Here is a 17,788-nt window from a genome sequence, read left to right on the forward strand (position 1 = left end):
CGGCGAGAGGCTTATCAGCGCTAGGCCGTATTCATTGGTGAAGCCAAGCATCGTTACGACTTCCGCCAGGGCCGTGAAATGGTCCCGACCATAAGCCAAGCTACCCAACATCACATGGCCAGAAGATACCAAGAAGAGCAGATTGGGTCCCCCACAGTTTTCCCATATTTGTGGCTGCATGTAGGCCTATTATTGGATAGTGTGGGTACCTATTTGGCTGGAGAGCTGATCCGCTGTGCGGGGGAGTTGCTGGGTCCCCGAACCTTAGGAAAGCCAAGGCTATACTACAACCCCGAAACCTAAGAAAGGAGAGTTTATTCTGGGGTCGCGGAAGCTTCGGCCCTTAAATTCGGCAGACAATGTTCGGCGGCTTCTATCTGCGGCAGTTAGTCGGCGTAGTTTGATGTGTCAGGCCGTCAAAGCCTCGCAGGGCGCCTACAAGATAGCGGGGGCGAGGGTGGCCTGTCTTGGCATAAGACAGATGCACTCATTGGATGGGATTCGAAACGCGTTGACAATACTTTCAGGCTGAGTAGAGAGAATTACCAGATTTCAACAACTTCGGAGTCCATAGAGGCATTGAAAGATTGAGTATTGAACGTTAAATCTCTCAAGTGGACTAGAAGTCATGCAATCGAAGATTGATTTCTGTATATTAACCTGTGGACTTTTCAGACGTAGGCTGAAGTGGTCCTACTTCTACTTGAACTGTCCTAGTGCCTACTCCACAGGCCAACGGCCCTGCACCTTGCTGGACAGACCGGCTCTTTCCACAACCTCCCGGCTTCGCTTCTTTGCCTCCTCAACAATTTCCTGCTCGTTCATCGTCAGTAGCTCACCACCTTGCACCAGCACCTTTCCATCCACAACTACGAGCTCAACATCGCGTCCCGTGGCAGTATAAACCACTGCACTGGCGGGGTTGAACCAGGGCTGACTGTGGATCCCACGGACATCGATAGCGACGAAGTCAGCTTTCTTGCCGACTTCGAGACTACCGATACGATCATCCAGTCCAAGAGCTTTGGCACCATTGATGGTTGCCATCTCCAGAACCGACTCAGCCGGAACGGCGGTTGGTTCATACGAGATACTCTTATGGATGATCGCAGCAAGTTTCATCTCCTGCAGCATATCGCAGGTATTGTTGCACGGGGCACCATCAGTCCCCAAACCAACGTTAACACCCGCCTGCTGCAGATCAGGCACCCTGCAGATACCCGATGCCAGCTTAGCGTTGGACGTGGGGCAATGGGCGACATGGGTACCCGAAGTCGAGAGTAGCTTGATATCCGAATCATCTAGATGAACCATATGCACCAGCACGGTCGACGGACTCAACAGTCCCACCGAGTCACAGTAAGACATCGGTGTATGATCCACAGAAGCAAAGAAGTCGCGATCAGCCTTGACCTCAGCACAATGCATAGTGACGGGGATCCCCTTCTCCTTCGACAGCGCAGTCATCTCCTTGTACAGCGCATCGGATACACTAGAAAATGTTAATGGTTTTAGGATCTATAAAAAGTAGGTGCCTACCCTCCAGGAGTACGAGCTCCAAACCACACACGGATACGGTCATTGGCAGCGCCGTTCCACTTCTCCCACATCTTCAGTGTTCCCAGCAGAGATGTTTCGCGATTCTCAACGAGGCCCGGGTGCATAGCCCAGGCGTCGTCTTTGGCGTACTTGGCGATGTCCATGACGATTTTGCCAAGGCAACCTCGGATACCGGATTCTTCGACAGCGCGGGCGAGGCCATCAAAGCCATAGCGATCGGCAAACTGCATCCAATTAGTAAGAAGTTGAGAATACCTTGGTCATTCAGGAAACAGGAGAAGCGTACCATGCTCTCGAGGAAGCAGGTGGTGCCCGACTTGAGCATTTCGCCGATACTCAGGCGAGCCGCTGCATACCCGTCCGCCTCGGTGAAGTTACCCTGTAGCACCCAGATGCGCTCACAGAGCCAAGACACAAGCTCCAGATCGTCCGCAGTGCCTCGGAGAAGCGTCTGCGCGGTATGCATGTGGGTGGAGATCAGCCCAGGGATGATGATGCGACCGGTTAAATCCAGCTCTTCATCCTCAGGGTATCTCTCTTTCAGCAGAGCAGTCTTGCCAATGTCGGCGATGGTCTCGCCGGTGACGCGAATGGCACCGTCTTCGATGATGCGACGAGTGCGATCGACGGTGATGATGGTGGCGTGGGTGTATAGCATGATGGCGGTGAGTGAATGGGTGCAAAATTTCGCTGTTAGCTCACAGTAGACTGGGAAGATGGAAAAAAGAGTTGTGCGTTCTACTTATGATGGGCGACTGGGCGCCCCTCACCTGGGCATCTTTGCGCATCTCGGAGACCGCCGACGAGGGGCAACCGATAAGCGATAACATTACATCAGGCAATTGCATGCGTGGAGTTCGCCGAAGTTCTTTGAATATTTCAATTTGTACAGGATGAACTGATCCTCGTGATAAATTTATGTCATTGATCTATTTCATTCAAACGTTGCCTCTATATTATTGGAACATGGAACATGGAACGGAGAAAAAGCTAAATATAGGTCCACAAATATTCTCCTAGCGCCATGATGGCCATCGCCTGTCCATATGGCATGGAGGTTAGGGGAATGTCCTTGTAGAATTGAAGACAATCACCCATTCCTGTTCCAAAACTGGTGTTCTGCAGCTCACCATTGTGATCGACGTCCTTCATCACCGACGCAATGGCCTTTTCAGCGACTGCCTTGTACTGCGCGCCAATGTACCTCTTCCGAACCGCCTTGAGAATACCGTAGGCAAAGCCGGCAGTCGCGGAGGCCTCGAGGTATGAATCGGGGTGATCCAGCAGTGTGTGCCAGCCACCAGACTCCGATTGTACGCGCTGGAGAGCCTCGCACTGCGCCTCCAGGGTTTCGATTAGATGCAAACGGATAGGATCGGTAGGCTCGAGCTCGAGCAGCTCGATAATTTCCGGAATCACAATAGTCACCCAGCTGTTCCCGCGAGCCCAGCGCGCATCCGCAAAGTTGTGGCCACCGTCCTCAAAAGTCCAGCCGTGGAAAAACAAGCCAGTCTTGGTATCGAACAGGTACTTGATGTGGGTAAGGAACTGCTTCTTGGCCTCGGCGATATACTCGGGCCTATTTAGCAGCTTTCCAATCTTCGCCAGCGGCATGACAGTCATCATCAGAGTATCGTCCCAGAGCTGCTGGTAGTTCTCCGTAATATAAGTCATGTGTTGCATGCCGCCGTAGCGGGTGCGTGGCAATTCATGCATCGCCCACTCAGCCCAAGCATCTAGCCAGGGGAGGTAGGTGACGTTGCCGGTCTTTTCATAGACGTATGCAAGGGTGAGGAAGACAGCCATGGTGTTGATGTTTTTGGTGGTGCCCCCCTCAGCGAATCGCGCGGCAAACCAGTCCTCGATGACCTTCAACAGCTTCTCGTCGCCCGTGATCTCGTAGTACTTCCACACGCCGTACAGGCCGATGCCGTGCGTCCATTCCCAGCCAGCCCAGGATTTTGTATCGATAACCCGACCGTCGGGGAGGTAGAGGAGAAACTTTCCAGTTTCATCTTTAATGTTGACGAGGTTGTCAATGAGGAGATTTACCGCCGTATGAATTTCGGGCGCGGGGGGACGCGTCGCAGCCATGATGAGATGAGATGAGATGAGATCTTGGCGGTAATGCTTGAGCGTGATTATTTGCTGTAAAAGCTCAGACCAAAGCTGTTTTTCTCACGGCCAGACTCTCCGAGACTAATGAGGCTAATAAGTAGTTGTGGATGATTTGCGGAAGAACTTAACGCATCCCCGCACAGGCCAAGACGAGCTCGGGATAGTGCAAGCCGAATGCGAGCGGGCGCAGGTGCCAACATTGGGCGGAAAAAAGGTAAACCACGGCGCTAACGAGGACTTCAGGCGTAGCCGAGGACTGGTGGATTCGCTCGGGATGATACTTCCCCGGATTTCCCCCCGTGAAAAGCGTGGGGGCCGTCAGTTGGAGGGGACTTCGCCCGCCAAGAACCCGGGGAAAGAAAGTGGCGGGGTCTCCATTGGTCTGACGATTAACAGATGTCTGTGAACCTGGCTTAGGAAGACTATCGTGGCGTCTGATAGTCCTTGGTGGTTCTTGGCTCTCGCTTCAGCTCAAGAGTAGCGGATGGTGGCTTGGGCCCAAAGGATTCCATGGAGTGTTCTTTATCATTAAAAGCCGGACGAGCTGGTCCTGGTCCTGGGCTTCATATGCTGTCAGACCCATACCATCAGAGCTACTGCTGATACAAGTGATGGCCAACAACAATATCTCGGAATCCCGCTTGGGAATCGAGACGGAGACGGTGCAGAGTCACCAACAATCGATCGAAATGACAGACCCCAAGGTCCAGCAGGATATCTCGCACGTCGAGCGGGTCCTGTCGCCCGATGACGACCTGAAAAAGGAAGACATGGATTTCTCGCGAGTCGATAAGGAGTAAGTGCTGTCTGCCCGATTAGGATTCAACAGGTTCCTGGTTTAACAAAAGCAGAATTCAGATGTACGCATCCCGTGGCCGCGTGGAAGTCGACGAAGCAACCAACAAGCGACTTAAGAAGATGATTGACAAACGTGTGCTTGTGGTCATGATATGCACATACTTCCTGCAGGCCTTGGATAAAGGAACCATGTCATTCGCCTCCATCATGGGTATCAAGGTCGACGCGGGCTTGGAAGATGGACAAAAGTACTCCTGGTTGACTACCTGTATTTACATCGCCGTTTTGACTGTGGAGTGGCCGACCAACTGGATCATCCAGAGAGTTCCGATCGCAAAGTACCTCGGCATTAATATTTGTATTTGGGGGGCAATCCTGGCGATGCATGCTGCATGCCACAACTTCGCCGGCCTTGTCACTGTCCGTACTTTGTTGGGTATCTTCGAGGCCTGTTGTCAGCCCACGTTTGTCTTGCTCTCATCCATGTGGTACAAGAGAGAAGAACAGGCCGCTACTGTGACCTACTGGTACATGATGAACGGGGCTCAGCAGATCGTCGGCGGCCTTTTAGCCTACTGCTTCACTCTGATCGGAGGAGACAGAGCACTCAAGTCTTGGCAGGCATTGTTCCTCTCCTACGGTTGCCTCTCAGTCCTCTGGGGTCTCTTCGTCATCTGGTGGATGCCCGACTCCCCGATGCGTGCCAAGTGCTTCAGCGAAGAGGATAAGCACCTGATGATCGAGCGACTGCGAACAAACCAGACTGGTATCCAGAACAAGCAGTTCCGATCTTACCAGGTGTGGGAGGCCCTCCGTGATCCTCAAACCTGGTGCTACTGCAGCATCCAGCTATTCACGACTCTGCCTACCAGTGGTCTTGGTTCGTTTGCTGGTATCATTATGAAGACCTTTGGCTTCACCACTCTGCAAAGCCAACTTCTCGCCATGGTATTGGGCTCATACATCATCATTATCCTGCTAACGTCGGCATGGCTGGTAAAGAAATATAACCAGAATCTGTTGGTGATGCTTGGATTTGTGATTCCGTAAGTTCTCTCCCTGGACCGATGACGATTGGGGGCTAACAGACATAGTTCATATATTGGCACCATTGTCTTAATGACCGTCGAAGTTGGCTCATTGGCAAACAAAGTTGGCCTGCTGATCAGCTACTATATCGCACTATCCTTCTGGTCCGCTCAAACGTTGGCTCTGTCAATGGTCTCCCGTAATATCGCCGGCCAGACTAAGAAGGCGACCGTTGTGGCTGCAACCTTCATCTCCTGGGCTGCTGGCAACGCTATTGGTAAGTTGACTCTCTGCGCCATGCATATTCCCAGATCTGACTTCAATGCTAGGTCCCCAAGTTTTCCTAGACTGGGATGCGCCCCGTTATCATATCGCGTGGAGTGTGCATCTTGCATGCTACGCGTGTATGACTGTAGCTGTGATCTTCCTGCGCTTCTACCTGATCCGACAGAACAAGAAGAAGGATGCGATGCTGGCTGCAGCAGGTATCAGTGCGGCTGATCCAAATCTTATCCATGCTTTTGAGGATAAGACTGATCAGGAGAACTTGAACTTCCGGTACATTTACTAAGTAGACATGGAATGAAGAAAGACTTTAGGTCAAGAGCTTGGGTTATGATACGCTAGACAAAGTTCAGCTCAAGGCCATATTGTTAATGACATGGAACCAGAATGGGATTTTGGATTATTTTGCGGTACATTTTTGTCGCTTCGTAAAGTAAGAGTGGAGATTGGGTATTATATTTGTCCATAATTGGAGAAAGGTGAAATGGGAGAAATGGCCAGAGGGGAGTCATGAGCGTAAATTACCGGTCAGATCACCATCGAGGATCCACTGGCATGAACAGGTCGCCCGCATTGATATGTTCAACAGGCATGTCCACGATGCTGATTCCGCGCTTTTGTGCAATGTCGCAGAGATGACGACATGCCTCGCGTGCCTGTTCCAAAGCATCACTAGGTGGCACAATGTTCTTGCGTCTGCTCGATGACGCGAGCACGTCTCCATAGTGTAGATCTAGAATAAATGCCATTTTTTGAAGTTTTGGGAGGAAAGTGTCCGACTCGAATGACTTCAACCAGTCTGACCACTGCTCTGACTGGCATAAGGACGTAGGGCCACGGATGTACAAGGTTGTCAGATTGGGCGGCAAGAACTTGTGTAATGTGGGCAGATAAGTGGGATCATCAAAGACCTCGCCTACGGTGAAGTTGAAAGTCTCCAGATTTTCCAGAGTGGGCAAGGTGTAGCGAAATGCCTCTTCTGTGAGATAGTGGAAGTCCAGCCCACTGGTCGATCGGATCCTCAGGGTCCGGAGGTTTGACACAATATGCGGAAGAGCCATCGCCATACGAGAGAATGCGTCCATGGCATCGTTCTCAAAAATCTCCAATGTCTCCATATTGATGAGACAAGAGGACGGTTTATTTTCGCGGTCTTTCTTGGAATCAGCACCACAGAAATGGTCGTTCATCCAGTCGCAAACCAAAGTTGGGAGGAAGGTTACTTGAATCTTGCGTTCCTCAGGCGTTCCTTCACCAACCGTGAAGAATTCCTCTTCATTGTCTCCCCGCTTAACAGCCTCTTCATGCTGCATCTGCAGCTCATCACTTGTTGGTCCCTCAAATCGGAGACCACAGGTCAGAAGCAGGCTGAGATGCGGGACTCGGCCTTCTCGGATAAAAGGAGTCGTGATCACTTCCGCTATCGCAGATCTCAATTCAAGTCGCTGTAGGGGCCAGTGTAAAGGGATTTGATCTCTCAGGTCTTCATTGAACCCACTTTCGAGTTCCAGGTTCTCAACGCCGGTAAAGTGTGAACCGAGGAGCGCCCAGTCATCAGCGGAGGGGGCGTCTTCATCGATACGCAGGTAGCGAGTGTCTCGCGGAATATTTTGTAGCTGAGATTGAAGATCTTCAATATGAATGGGTTCACCTTCAACGCCATCCCATGGGATCTTGACGATAGTTGGCGAATTAGACATGATGGCATCGGGACTGGCGCTCGTCGAGGTGTATACAGATGCGTGGACTAGGCTTTTGATCACGACACTTCTAATATCGGAGCTCGAAGGCTTGATTGATTGAGAGCGTGGAGTATTTGTCCAAGAGAAAGGCAATGAGAAAGGTGAGAAGAAAGGTGAAGGAAGATGAAGAGAGACGCGTGAAAAGAGAGGGCCGCGTGCTTTTACAGATCGCCCAAGACATAGGCGCATTATGTATTAACTTTTGGTCATATCAGGCGCTGAACTGGACCTGAAATATGGCGCAACTGGAGCGCATGTCAGAATGTTGTTTCTGTGACTCACTTGAGAAGCAGAAGCTTCTCATCCAGTCTCTAAGCTGGTCTCATTCTCAACGAACTGTTTACGCCGGAAAAACAACCACCCGGAATTGCTGGAATTTTGATAAACAGGGGTCTAAACATGAAAACTACCATTTCAAGTTAAAATCATAGAGACAAGGACAAGGAAACTACAGGCTTCGTCGGGGTCTAAACCATGGTGATCGTTACTCTTAGGACAGAGAGACCGACGAGACCCTTTTACAGGAAATGTGTAATACGATCAAGCAAGGGGCGAGGATGTGGCACGAATACCCATAGGCGTGGTGGAAATACCGCCAGAATCATCCTCACATTAGCCGACACTATTCACAGCGCTAGTCTTTTCTCTAGAAGAGCCGGGTTAGATCTTACTAGCTGCAGCACCTCCTTTCCCCAATTGTCTATCCCATTCCTGGTCAATTTCCTTCTCAGCATTATATCTGGGGTAAAATTTAGCAGCCAACTCTCAAGGACTGGGAATCAGAAACATACGCATAGCACCACATCTGCGTCGCGGGATCACTCCACTGATTCGGACTGTGAGAAAAAGGTCGGCCCTCAACTTCAGGGCTCATAGCTGCATCGCGAGCCTTTTGAACAGGCCCGTCGGCAAAGTGCCATAGCTTTCCTTGTAGAAGACTGGCTTCTTGCATTTGATTGGCTCTTTTAACGCGAACTCCCTCAAAGATCGATAGAGCACGTGGGATTTGAGCTTTGGATGTGATTCTGTCAAGTGACTGAGCTAGGGCAACTCCGTCTTCTACCGCTATTGCGGCGCCTGTATTGTTCGTGAAGGTGGTTAGATTGTTTCTTATCGATTGCCGATGGCTTGTTTTCGTACCCTGAGACATGTATGGGAGCATTGCGTGAGCAGCATCGCCTAGAACGACGAGCTTGCCTGAAATCCAGCGATTCATAATAGTCCCACTAAATAGGGGCCACTTAAGTGTCTTGTCGATCATTTTTATAATCTTGGTCAGTCTAGAGAGATTAGTAAGAGGTTGGAGAGGGCGATGGTAGACATACACTGGATCCCAGCCTTCGAACTCTTTTCGCATGTTGGCGATCGTTTCTTCTTCAGTTGTATCCCAACCAGAGCCATCATCTGGATGTGATAGAACCATGTTAAATGTCTTTCCGGCCCCGATCACATAGGTCATAACATGTCGCTTGTCACCGAGCCTTTGGAGATCAGTGTGAATCTGGAATAACCCGACAATCATACATACCATAGGTTGAACGAGGGCTTTTCCAGTAACCATGCTATTTCAGGATCGCCTAGCATGCGACCAATATCCACCACAGCCCGATAGGCTGCGAAGCCCGTCTTCTGGGGTGGGTGGTCAACTCCTTCTTGGACAATTCTCCGTGCAGTGGAATTTACTCCTGTGACCCGGTTAGCCATAGAGGTTTAAAGTAGATATCCACAACAAAAATACCATCTGCAGCTACAATTAAATCCGCGAAGATGGTCGAGCCATTCTCTAGCGAGACAGTTGGACCGTCAACGTCGTACGAGACAACCTTTGAAGCCAAGTTGACGACGACACCCAAGTCCACGGCCAGCGCATGCATTGCTTCATGGAAGTGCGCCCGGTGAATAACCCAATATGGTGCATCAAACTCCCGCTTAAAGTCAGGATCCAATCGTGTCCGGCCAATGACTTTGCCATTCTGCCAACGACGCATAAGAACGCTCTCTGGTTCTGTGACGTATTTTTCCAAATAAGGACCCAGACCCAATTTGAGCAAAAGACGTGTGGAGTTGGGGGGAATCTGAATCCCGGCACCAACCTGTAGAGTGTCAGCCCGGTCCATGTGAATAGCTCGCCTAGGTTTCACACATACTTCTGCCAGTTGATGTGCTTGTTCGTAGATGGTTACATGGTGGGTCTTCTGAGCCAGGGCAATGGCTGTAGCAAGACCTCCAAGACCAGCTCCAACAATAACGACATTTAACTGCTCCCCATTCCTCGCACTCTCCGGAACACTATCCTCGATGGATCTCAGAAAATAAAGGCAGTTACTTGGATAGCTCGGCAACTGGGCCAGTTCATTAGCAACGCAGGTCCACCTAGTGGCCAATGAAATAGTGGAGAACCAAGCTACCACATTCGACACAAGTCAGTTTCTAACCTTCAAGCTTTCGTTTTGACTCTTTCCAGAACCGGCTTCCATTGCTCCGATGCGATCAGGGGTTCCTGGATGAATATTGTTTCGGGCCAGAACAAAGTCCTAACAGAGTAGTCACACGTGGTTGTTTCGGGGCTGTCAGCAAAAATAGGAAAAGGAACTGAGCATTCCAGAGCAGTGCGTGGCGCGGGATTCGGGGTCCGAAGAATGTGGGGATTAAGACGCCACGGCATTAACCCAGGACTGCGCTAGAGGGTTAGTACCCGTCCACTATTACTCGCCAGATCGAGGTGACGCGGCTCACAGGGATCAGAAATAATAGACGTGACAAATGAAACCTAGCATTCACCTTCTAGCGGGCCCCGGTACATAAGGCCCTGACGCGGGGGATGGTTGAATTCCCCACGCGACCGATCGCATTCCAGTTCGTGGCCCAACCATACCTTGAGAGTCATGGTAAGCTTTGCTAAGGATGATTGTAACCCTAGATATAGTCCAATCACAATCGCGAGAGGCTATGCAGTGCTACGGTACTTCGTTGCGAGACGAAGATCATTCCCTTCGGAGCCAGCAAGGCGAACGACGCATCGCAGGGCGCACAGTCCTCGGGCCGCAACTTCGGCGAATGGAGACAAATCAAGGGAACAGAGGAAATAAAGGAAAGGCGGGGGATTAGGATGGATCTTGGGTCAGTCGTCCAGATTCGAGTTCATAACCAAGTAAACGATGTGAACTCTACGGCACACATAGCCTCCCATGGTCTCACATCGTATTCATGGGATTTCACTCCGCAATAAGAATTGGCCCCATTTCCCTGCATGACTGCATCCCTTCCTTTCCCTTTCCCGCTCTTTCATTCCTTTATGATTTTATGAGGCTGTGACGCTATAAAGATGGCCCACGCAGCGCCAGCTGGCTATGGCACCACACTGCTGGTCGTGATTTGGGTTGAGGCCTCCATGGCCTTTCTGCTGTTGCTCGCTCGCGTTTACACGACATGGCGGATTACTCGACACATTCGCAGTGATCTGTTCTTGAGTCTGCTGACATTTGTACGGAGCACTACCCCGAACAAAAGCATCGAGACTAACGTATATCCGAACTATAGGTCATCGCCGTCGCAAGTGTAGTGTTTCTCACAATCAGCATCGACTACGGACTCGGTATGCATGTAGATGAACTCCTGCCTGAACAGATTACTCCGGCCATTAAATGGAGTTGGGCCAACCAGGCATTGGGGATCTTTGCAATCGCCCTAGGCAAATTGGCCATCGTCGCCTTTCTACAACAAATACACGGTCCTGAGCACCGCGGACGAGTCATCATGCTATGGGGCGTGGCGATCAGCAATCTACTGATAAACTCGATAACAATCGGTATGATCTACACTCAATGCTCTCCTCGAGAGAAACTATGGGAATACGAGCTCCCAGGAACTTGCGATGGGCGCCTCCGAAACCAAACCGTGGCGTATTTCCAAGGAAGCTGGTCAGCAATGTGTGATCTCGCGCTCGCCTTATATCCCGTGGTCTTCTTCTGGAATGTGCGACTCACCACGCGCATCAAAGTTGGTCTCTGCCTGTTGATGGGACTAGGCGTCATCTGCTGTGCTTGCTCGATCGTCAAGACCACATATTTACGAGTGCTGTCTCAAACCGAAGACGTAACATATTACATTGCACAGCTGGTGACTTGGAACGAGTAAGCCAACATTTCCACAAAACAAAAGGAGATACTAAAACATCCACAGAACAGAAAAATGGCTTGTGTTAATAGTCGGCTGTATCCCACCAATTCGCCCATTGCTAATGATCATATTCCAAAAAATGGTCATCACCGCGCGCTCCCACTCTGGACCGTCAGACAAATACAAGGAGACGGAGCTAACTTCCTACTCTGCATCCTCCAGAGTAGCCGTTCGCTCACGATCCGACACGGTACGACTTCCGCTGTCCACAAAAGACAGCGAAGATAACATGCTCGAAGATGGAGCAATTATGAGAACCACCGATATCAGTTTGAGTTACGAGGCCGCAGAAGCACCCCAGGCGCAACATGCACCAAGTGACACTCGGCTGGTGATTCCCCACGAAAGAATATAGAGAAGAAGAAAAAACCCAAGGGCTTGACCGGGGTGGCGTATCCAGTAGACGCGCCACCTGCTGAGGTTCCTTGCGGATGCTGGTTCAAAAGCCGGAAGGGCCCGCGGGATCTCGTATTTACATATTAATATATATACATATGCTGTACATGATATGATACCACTATTTTACCTAGAAAGGTATGGTTTCCAGCTTGTACCCTTCAGATTTCTGAAACTCAGGCCAAACCCGAACATGATACATTACGTCCCACTTGGTATTATCCCAAAAGCAACGACAAGAGCGATGAAGTCCATAGATCGACAGAGATGAAGGGTTCGTGTGGTTGTATCGTGACAAATTATAAGTTACCACTAGCTTAGATGAAGAATAATTTACCTGCCAGTTATTCGTGTCGACGACCCACCGAGATTCGGCTGTCACGGTTTAAGCGAAGCTTTGGTGCCTCTGCGGGTCCAATATGACGGGAGTGGAGCGGTATAGTCCGTGCCACGAATTTTGACGTGTCTTGGTCTTGGAGGGTCTGACATCCAAAGTCTGATCCAATAATTCTCCTGTGGGCCTTGCATGGTTCATGCTAATCACAGTCATACCAAACCTTGAAAAGATACCTAACGCCCGCGGGATAGGGAAAGCTATGTGAGCGTAGATTTCATCCCTGGAATGTGTATCTTTGCTACTCGAGTGCTTATTGCTTTCTATTCATACTTCATGCCCATGATCTTGTACATAGACTTCTAGGGAAGGTATAGTCAGGAGCATTGAAGGCTCCAGTACTGCTTGAGTGGATGCAGATAGCAATTCAATCAGGGACAATGAAGTGTCCCTGAAGTGTGGGAGATGCTGGAAACTCTCTAAATCGAGTCTTGATGAGCCATTACAGAAGTTTTACTGTTGTGACAGAATGTTATAACTTTTACGTGGCACTAGGTCTGGGGAACTTCCAAAGTGGCGGTTGTCCAAAATATGTTTCCGCACCAATCTCACTTGGTACCCGCCATTCACTTTACTCTTGGATCAGTTAGTAGATGGTATAGACTGATGATGCTAATAGTCTTCTTGCCCCTCTTTTCAAGAACCTCGTCTCATCTCACTTCTGACATGCACTTCTGAGTTGGTAAGATCTGAGGCCTCTGATTGGCGACAGCAAGGACAGCCCCACATGACAACAACCTTCCTGCAATCTTTGTTTGCAGCTTTATTTTCTTCCTACTTTCTATTTTATTTTTCTTCCACCCCATAAGTAAATCTTGTCGTTATGGACGGAGAGATGGATGAGACAGAAGACCAGCCAGCCTCCGTTACCCCGGAGCTGGTGGGCAGCAATGGCGCGTCTTATCGACCCCGCAGCTATCAGCTGGAGATGCTTGAAACAAGCCTACAACAAAATATAATCGTCGCAGTGAGTTGACTAATTACTCTGATGACATATTGTGCTATTTTTTAACACTGAAGTCTCAGATGGATACAGGGAGTGGGAAAACTCACATGTGAGTTGATGTTTCCTCGCGATTTGTGCTTCAACGGATGCTAACGTGGGCACTAGAGCGGTTCTGCGCATTATTGCAGAGTTGGAACAATGCGATCCTAAAAAGGTAAGATTGAGATCTCGCGATGAAACTAAGTTTGACGGAGTTTCAACACAGATTGTGTGGTTTCTGGCTCCCACCGTGGCACTGTGCCAGCAACAGCACGAGGTCATCGCTTCGCAGATCCTATCAGTCAAGACTCGGGTTCTTACAGGCCTTGATAATGTAGATCGCTGGACTGATCAGGCAGTCTGGAATACGGCTCTGAAAGAAATCCGTGTTGTGGTCTCTACTCATGCAGTTCTCGCAGATGCTCTCGGCCATGGATTTGTGCGCATGTCACAGTTGGCTCTCATTATTTTCGACGAAGCCCATCATTGTGTGCGTAAGCACGCGGCTAACAGAATTATGCAAGATCACTACCACCCCAGACGGAAGGCATTTGGCCCGCATGCAGTTCCACGAATCCTTGGATTGACGGCGAGTCCGATTGTCCGATCTAGTCATCAAGAGTTACAGTATGATACCCTAAAGTCGTGGTCTTGTGCATGCCTAACATATATCCAGAACAATTGAATCAAATTTGGACGCCGTATGCAAAACCCCCCGTACCCACCGGGCCGAGCTTCTTGAGCATGTCCATAGGCCTTATTTGGAGGGAATCAACTACGTGCCTCTAAAAGAAGAACACCGAGGCTTTGGAAGCCGACTTCTCATGCCATTGAAGCTTTGCGTTCAGTCTTTCGACCTGAGGTATGATCCATACATCGAGGAGCTTCGCGAGAAACCGGACACACAGGAGCAAGCAGATAAGGTGTTGAAAACCGGGAAAACATTTTGCAGCGAGTCACTCAAGAAATTTCTCGATCGAAGCATTTATATCTATGATGAACTCGGTGGGTGGGCAACGGACTACTTTATCATGGCCTCGATTGAAGTGCTGCAGCAGTCCATTGAACATGATACCTCATTGACGAGACTTGATCGTGTGGAGCGAGTATTTCTCCTTGAGCTTCTCCATGGAATCGGAATTTTCAAGGATTTCACTGAGAGCTTTCACCTATCTCCAAAGCTTGAGACCTTGATCACCTTTTTGGAAAGGATGGACCGACCTGCATTCTCTGGCTTGATATTTGCTAAAAGGAGAGACACTGTCACTGTATTGACTCGTATCCTTTCACTGCACCCATCCACCAAAGACCGTTTCCGATCTGCATCCTTTGTTGGGTGGTCAAGTACCACTCACCACAAGTGGACCCTCGGTGACCTTCTCCGTCAGGATATGCAGAAGAATACCCTCTCCGAATTTAGGGCTGGTCGGAAGAACCTAATAGTCTCGACTGATGTTTTGGAAGAAGGATTAGATGTCAGCGCATGCAGCTTGGTAGTATGCTACGACGAGCCAGCGAATCTGAAGTCTTTCGTCCAGCGCCGTGGACGTGCTCGACACCCAGACTCGACATACGCCGTCATGATACCCAAGGGTGAGAACTCGCTAGACCTGATGCGCAAATGGCAAGAACTGGAAAAAGCTATGGTTGAAGCATATCTTGATGATCAGAGGCGATGTCGCGAAGCCTGGGAACTCGAGAAAGCCGACGAGGTGGTCACAGGTTATCTTTTCGTGCAGTCAACACATGCTCGTCTCTCCGCGGAGGATGCAATGCAACACTTGCACCACTTCTGCAACGTGCTACCCATCAGTGAACATGTTGACAACCGTCCAATGTTCTCGTTTGAAGAGGATGCCAGTGGTCTCGTTCGAGGTACCGTCACTCTTCCCAACTGCGTTCACCCAGCAGTACGTCGGGCACAAGGCAAGGCATGGTGGCGAACAGAACGGGCAGCGGGAAAAGAGGCTGCCTTCCGTGCATACGAAGCCCTCCATAAATATGGACTGGTGAACGACAATCTACTACCCCTCCGACGGAAGACCGAGCTTCGATTTGCTGAAGAAGAGAAGATACCGGCCATCGTGAAAGCCTCAGCACAATATGATCCCTACGTGGAGTTGGCCCACATCTGGCAAACCACTCACCCTCAGCTTTACAAGTCCACGATAGTGGTGAAGAATCGCGACACCGGAGTGATAAATGAAGATCTGTCAATGTCGATCATTCTACCCAAGTCAACACCCATGCCAGACCCTATCAATATCTACTGGGAAAGCGATCTTACCCTGGTGGCCACATTCACTACACCGAAGCTCTTCGATGGAGCCTCGATAGAGACCATCAAAGCTATCCAAGATATCACTGCCATCTATCTCCAAGCTCCTAGCTCCCGCGTGCAGCCAGCCACCCGAGACTATGTGGCGCTTTTTGCTCCAAATATTCCCCATGAGCAATTCAAGGATTGGATTGATAGATACGATGGATCGGAGCAGGCTGTTGACGTACATGCTCGAGATGCTTTGACGCCACCAATTGGTATTATCCGCGACAGGGCCAAGTTCAGTGAACCTCGACTATTCAGAAAATGGCTAGAACCAGACGACACCAAACGTGGATTGGAAATTGAATGCCGTTCCATTCCAAAACGACGCAACTTCTTGCAAATTGGAAGTATTCCGGTCCCTGGTGAAGACGGGGAGCCTGTTCTCAAGGTCGCAGCTCCAATGCCAGCAGGCGGCTGTACTATTGACAAACTCCCCGCTTCAAAGGCCATGTTTGGGCTTTTGGTCTCGGCTCTCCTGGACAGATTTGAAGCAACTTCCGTGGCGCTTAGGCTGAATGAGACGATTCTCAAGAGCGTTGGGATACAAAATCTGCGCCATGTTCTTACAGCAATAACGACGCCGATCGCACAAGCGGATACTCATTATCAGCTGTACGAATTCTTCGGAGACTCCGTTCTGAAGTTCACGGTTGGCTGCCATCTCTTCTTTGAAAAGCCCAAGTGGGACGAAGGATTATTATCCGAATACAGGGACAAGCTGATCAAGAATCAACACCTCGCGCGGGCCGCTCTAGAGACAGGGTTGGACAGCTTCATTCTGGTCAACCGCTTCACGCCTCGCAAATGGAATGCTCCCAGAGTTGGCGAAAAGACAACATACGAACCGAAGAAACGCAATCTCGCGATGAAGGTACTGGCAGATGTGGTTGAAGCCTTGATCGGAGCAGCATACATCGACGGCGGTATGCACAGAGCACAAGCTTGTCTCCATCGATTCCTCCCAGATATCACTCATTTCACCAGCGACATTTCATCTGCCCTTGAGCCCTCCGATCGAGGAACCAGCAACCTGGTTGATTCTCATCGTCTGGCCCCTCTGCTTGGATACACCTTTAAGGACGCTTCTCTCTTGACGGAAGCTTTGACACACCCATCCTGTCAATACGACGCAACCACGCAATCCTACCAACGCCTTGAATTCCTTGGCGATGCCGTCCTAGACATGGTGGTTGTCTCGGTGCTTGCTCACCACCCCGACAACCTCTCCCAGGGCGCAATGACTCTCATTAAGCACGCAGTAGTCAACGCAAACCTGCTCGCCTTCCTCTGCATGGACCTAGCAGCACCAGAAGAAAGCACGGATCTAGCCCAAACCCCCAATGGAAGCGCCAAATTCACCCCCCGACACGACAAGATCTATCTCTGGCGCTTCCTCCGCACCCACGGAGGTGTCATCGAACCCCTGCTCGACGGCTCCATCAAACGCTACCAAGCTCTCAGCGACCAAATTCGATATGCCCTCGCACACGACACCCATTACCCCTGGGAACTATTCGCCAGCCTCCGAGCCGACAAGTTCATCTCAGACATCGTCGAAAGCACGCTCGGCGCAATGTTCATTGATTCCCAGGGCAACCTGGACCAATGCTACGCATTTGCCGAGCGGATCGGACTCCTGACGTTCTTGAGACGAGTGATATCCGATAACGTCAACGTGCAGCATCCGCGCAACGCGGCGCAGAATATGGTCCAAGCGTCAGGAACTTTGGTGTTCAAGACTAAGCGAGTTGAAAAGAAGGTCTCAGGGGTTGTTACTGCGACATATCAGAGCACGGCGGTTCACAATAAGAAGGAGATTGCTTTGGTAGAGGGGTGTGGGTCAGCTGAGGAGGCTGAGGTGAAGGTTTCGCACCTTGTTATTGCGAGGCTGAAAGAGCAGAATGGGGATGCTATGGAGTGATTGTATCATGCATTTCTTGGGACATACATCGGGGCTTGATGGTTTGCACATGGGC

At 50.2% G+C, this 17,788-nt stretch overlaps 7 protein-coding genes across 7 annotated transcripts; 3 read left to right on the forward strand and 4 right to left on the reverse strand.

The window, feature by feature from the left end:
* Positions 1–720: 720 nt before the first annotated feature.
* N7443_007167 (amidohydrolase) lies at positions 721–2,218 on the reverse strand (the record flags this gene model as incomplete). The annotated part of the gene is made up of 3 exons (XM_056887223.1): positions 721–1,492; positions 1,540–1,784; positions 1,847–2,218. 3 exons carry the CDS (start codon positions 2,216–2,218, stop codon positions 721–723), a joined length of 1,389 nt encoding a protein of 462 aa, XP_056738914.1.
* Positions 2,219–2,550: 332 nt separating this feature from the next.
* N7443_007168 (glycoside hydrolase family 88/105 protein) lies at positions 2,551–3,654 on the reverse strand (the record flags this gene model as incomplete). Its single annotated transcript, XM_056887224.1, has 1 exon — positions 2,551–3,654. One exon carries the CDS (start codon positions 3,652–3,654, stop codon positions 2,551–2,553), a length of 1,104 nt encoding a protein of 367 aa, XP_056738915.1.
* A 635-nt stretch (positions 3,655–4,289) lies between these two features.
* On the forward strand, positions 4,290–6,076 carry N7443_007169 (uncharacterized protein; the record flags this gene model as incomplete). Its single annotated transcript, XM_056887225.1, has 4 exons — positions 4,290–4,474; positions 4,530–5,522; positions 5,571–5,782; positions 5,835–6,076. The coding sequence occupies 4 exons, from the start codon at positions 4,290–4,292 to the stop codon at positions 6,074–6,076; spliced, it is 1,632 nt and encodes a 543-aa protein (XP_056738916.1).
* A 247-nt stretch (positions 6,077–6,323) lies between these two features.
* N7443_007170 (uncharacterized protein) lies at positions 6,324–7,490 on the reverse strand (the record flags this gene model as incomplete). The annotated part of the gene is made up of 1 exon (XM_056887226.1): positions 6,324–7,490. One exon carries the CDS (start codon positions 7,488–7,490, stop codon positions 6,324–6,326), a length of 1,167 nt encoding a protein of 388 aa, XP_056738917.1.
* Positions 7,491–8,795: 1,305 nt separating this feature from the next.
* On the reverse strand, positions 8,796–10,009 carry N7443_007171 (uncharacterized protein; the record flags this gene model as incomplete). Its single annotated transcript, XM_056887227.1, has 6 exons — positions 8,796–8,802; positions 8,858–9,013; positions 9,061–9,217; positions 9,271–9,625; positions 9,680–9,874; positions 9,968–10,009. The coding sequence occupies 6 exons, from the start codon at positions 10,007–10,009 to the stop codon at positions 8,796–8,798; spliced, it is 912 nt and encodes a 303-aa protein (XP_056738918.1).
* Positions 10,010–10,857: 848 nt separating this feature from the next.
* Positions 10,858–12,066, forward strand: N7443_007172 (uncharacterized protein; the record flags this gene model as incomplete). The annotated part of the gene is made up of 3 exons (XM_056887228.1): positions 10,858–11,016; positions 11,073–11,665; positions 11,715–12,066. 3 exons carry the CDS (start codon positions 10,858–10,860, stop codon positions 12,064–12,066), a joined length of 1,104 nt encoding a protein of 367 aa, XP_056738919.1.
* A 1,258-nt stretch (positions 12,067–13,324) lies between these two features.
* N7443_007173 (putative RNA helicase/RNAse III) lies at positions 13,325–17,733 on the forward strand (the record flags this gene model as incomplete). The annotated part of the gene is made up of 5 exons (XM_056887229.1): positions 13,325–13,468; positions 13,528–13,556; positions 13,613–13,661; positions 13,713–14,113; positions 14,163–17,733. 5 exons carry the CDS (start codon positions 13,325–13,327, stop codon positions 17,731–17,733), a joined length of 4,194 nt encoding a protein of 1,397 aa, XP_056738920.1.
* Positions 17,734–17,788: the final 55 nt, after the last annotated feature.

Source organism: Penicillium atrosanguineum (assembly GCF_028827265.1).
Source record: "Penicillium atrosanguineum strain IBT 20685 chromosome Unknown utg000006l_segment0_segment0, whole genome shotgun sequence".
NCBI lineage: Eukaryota > Fungi > Ascomycota > Eurotiomycetes > Eurotiales > Aspergillaceae > Penicillium > Penicillium atrosanguineum.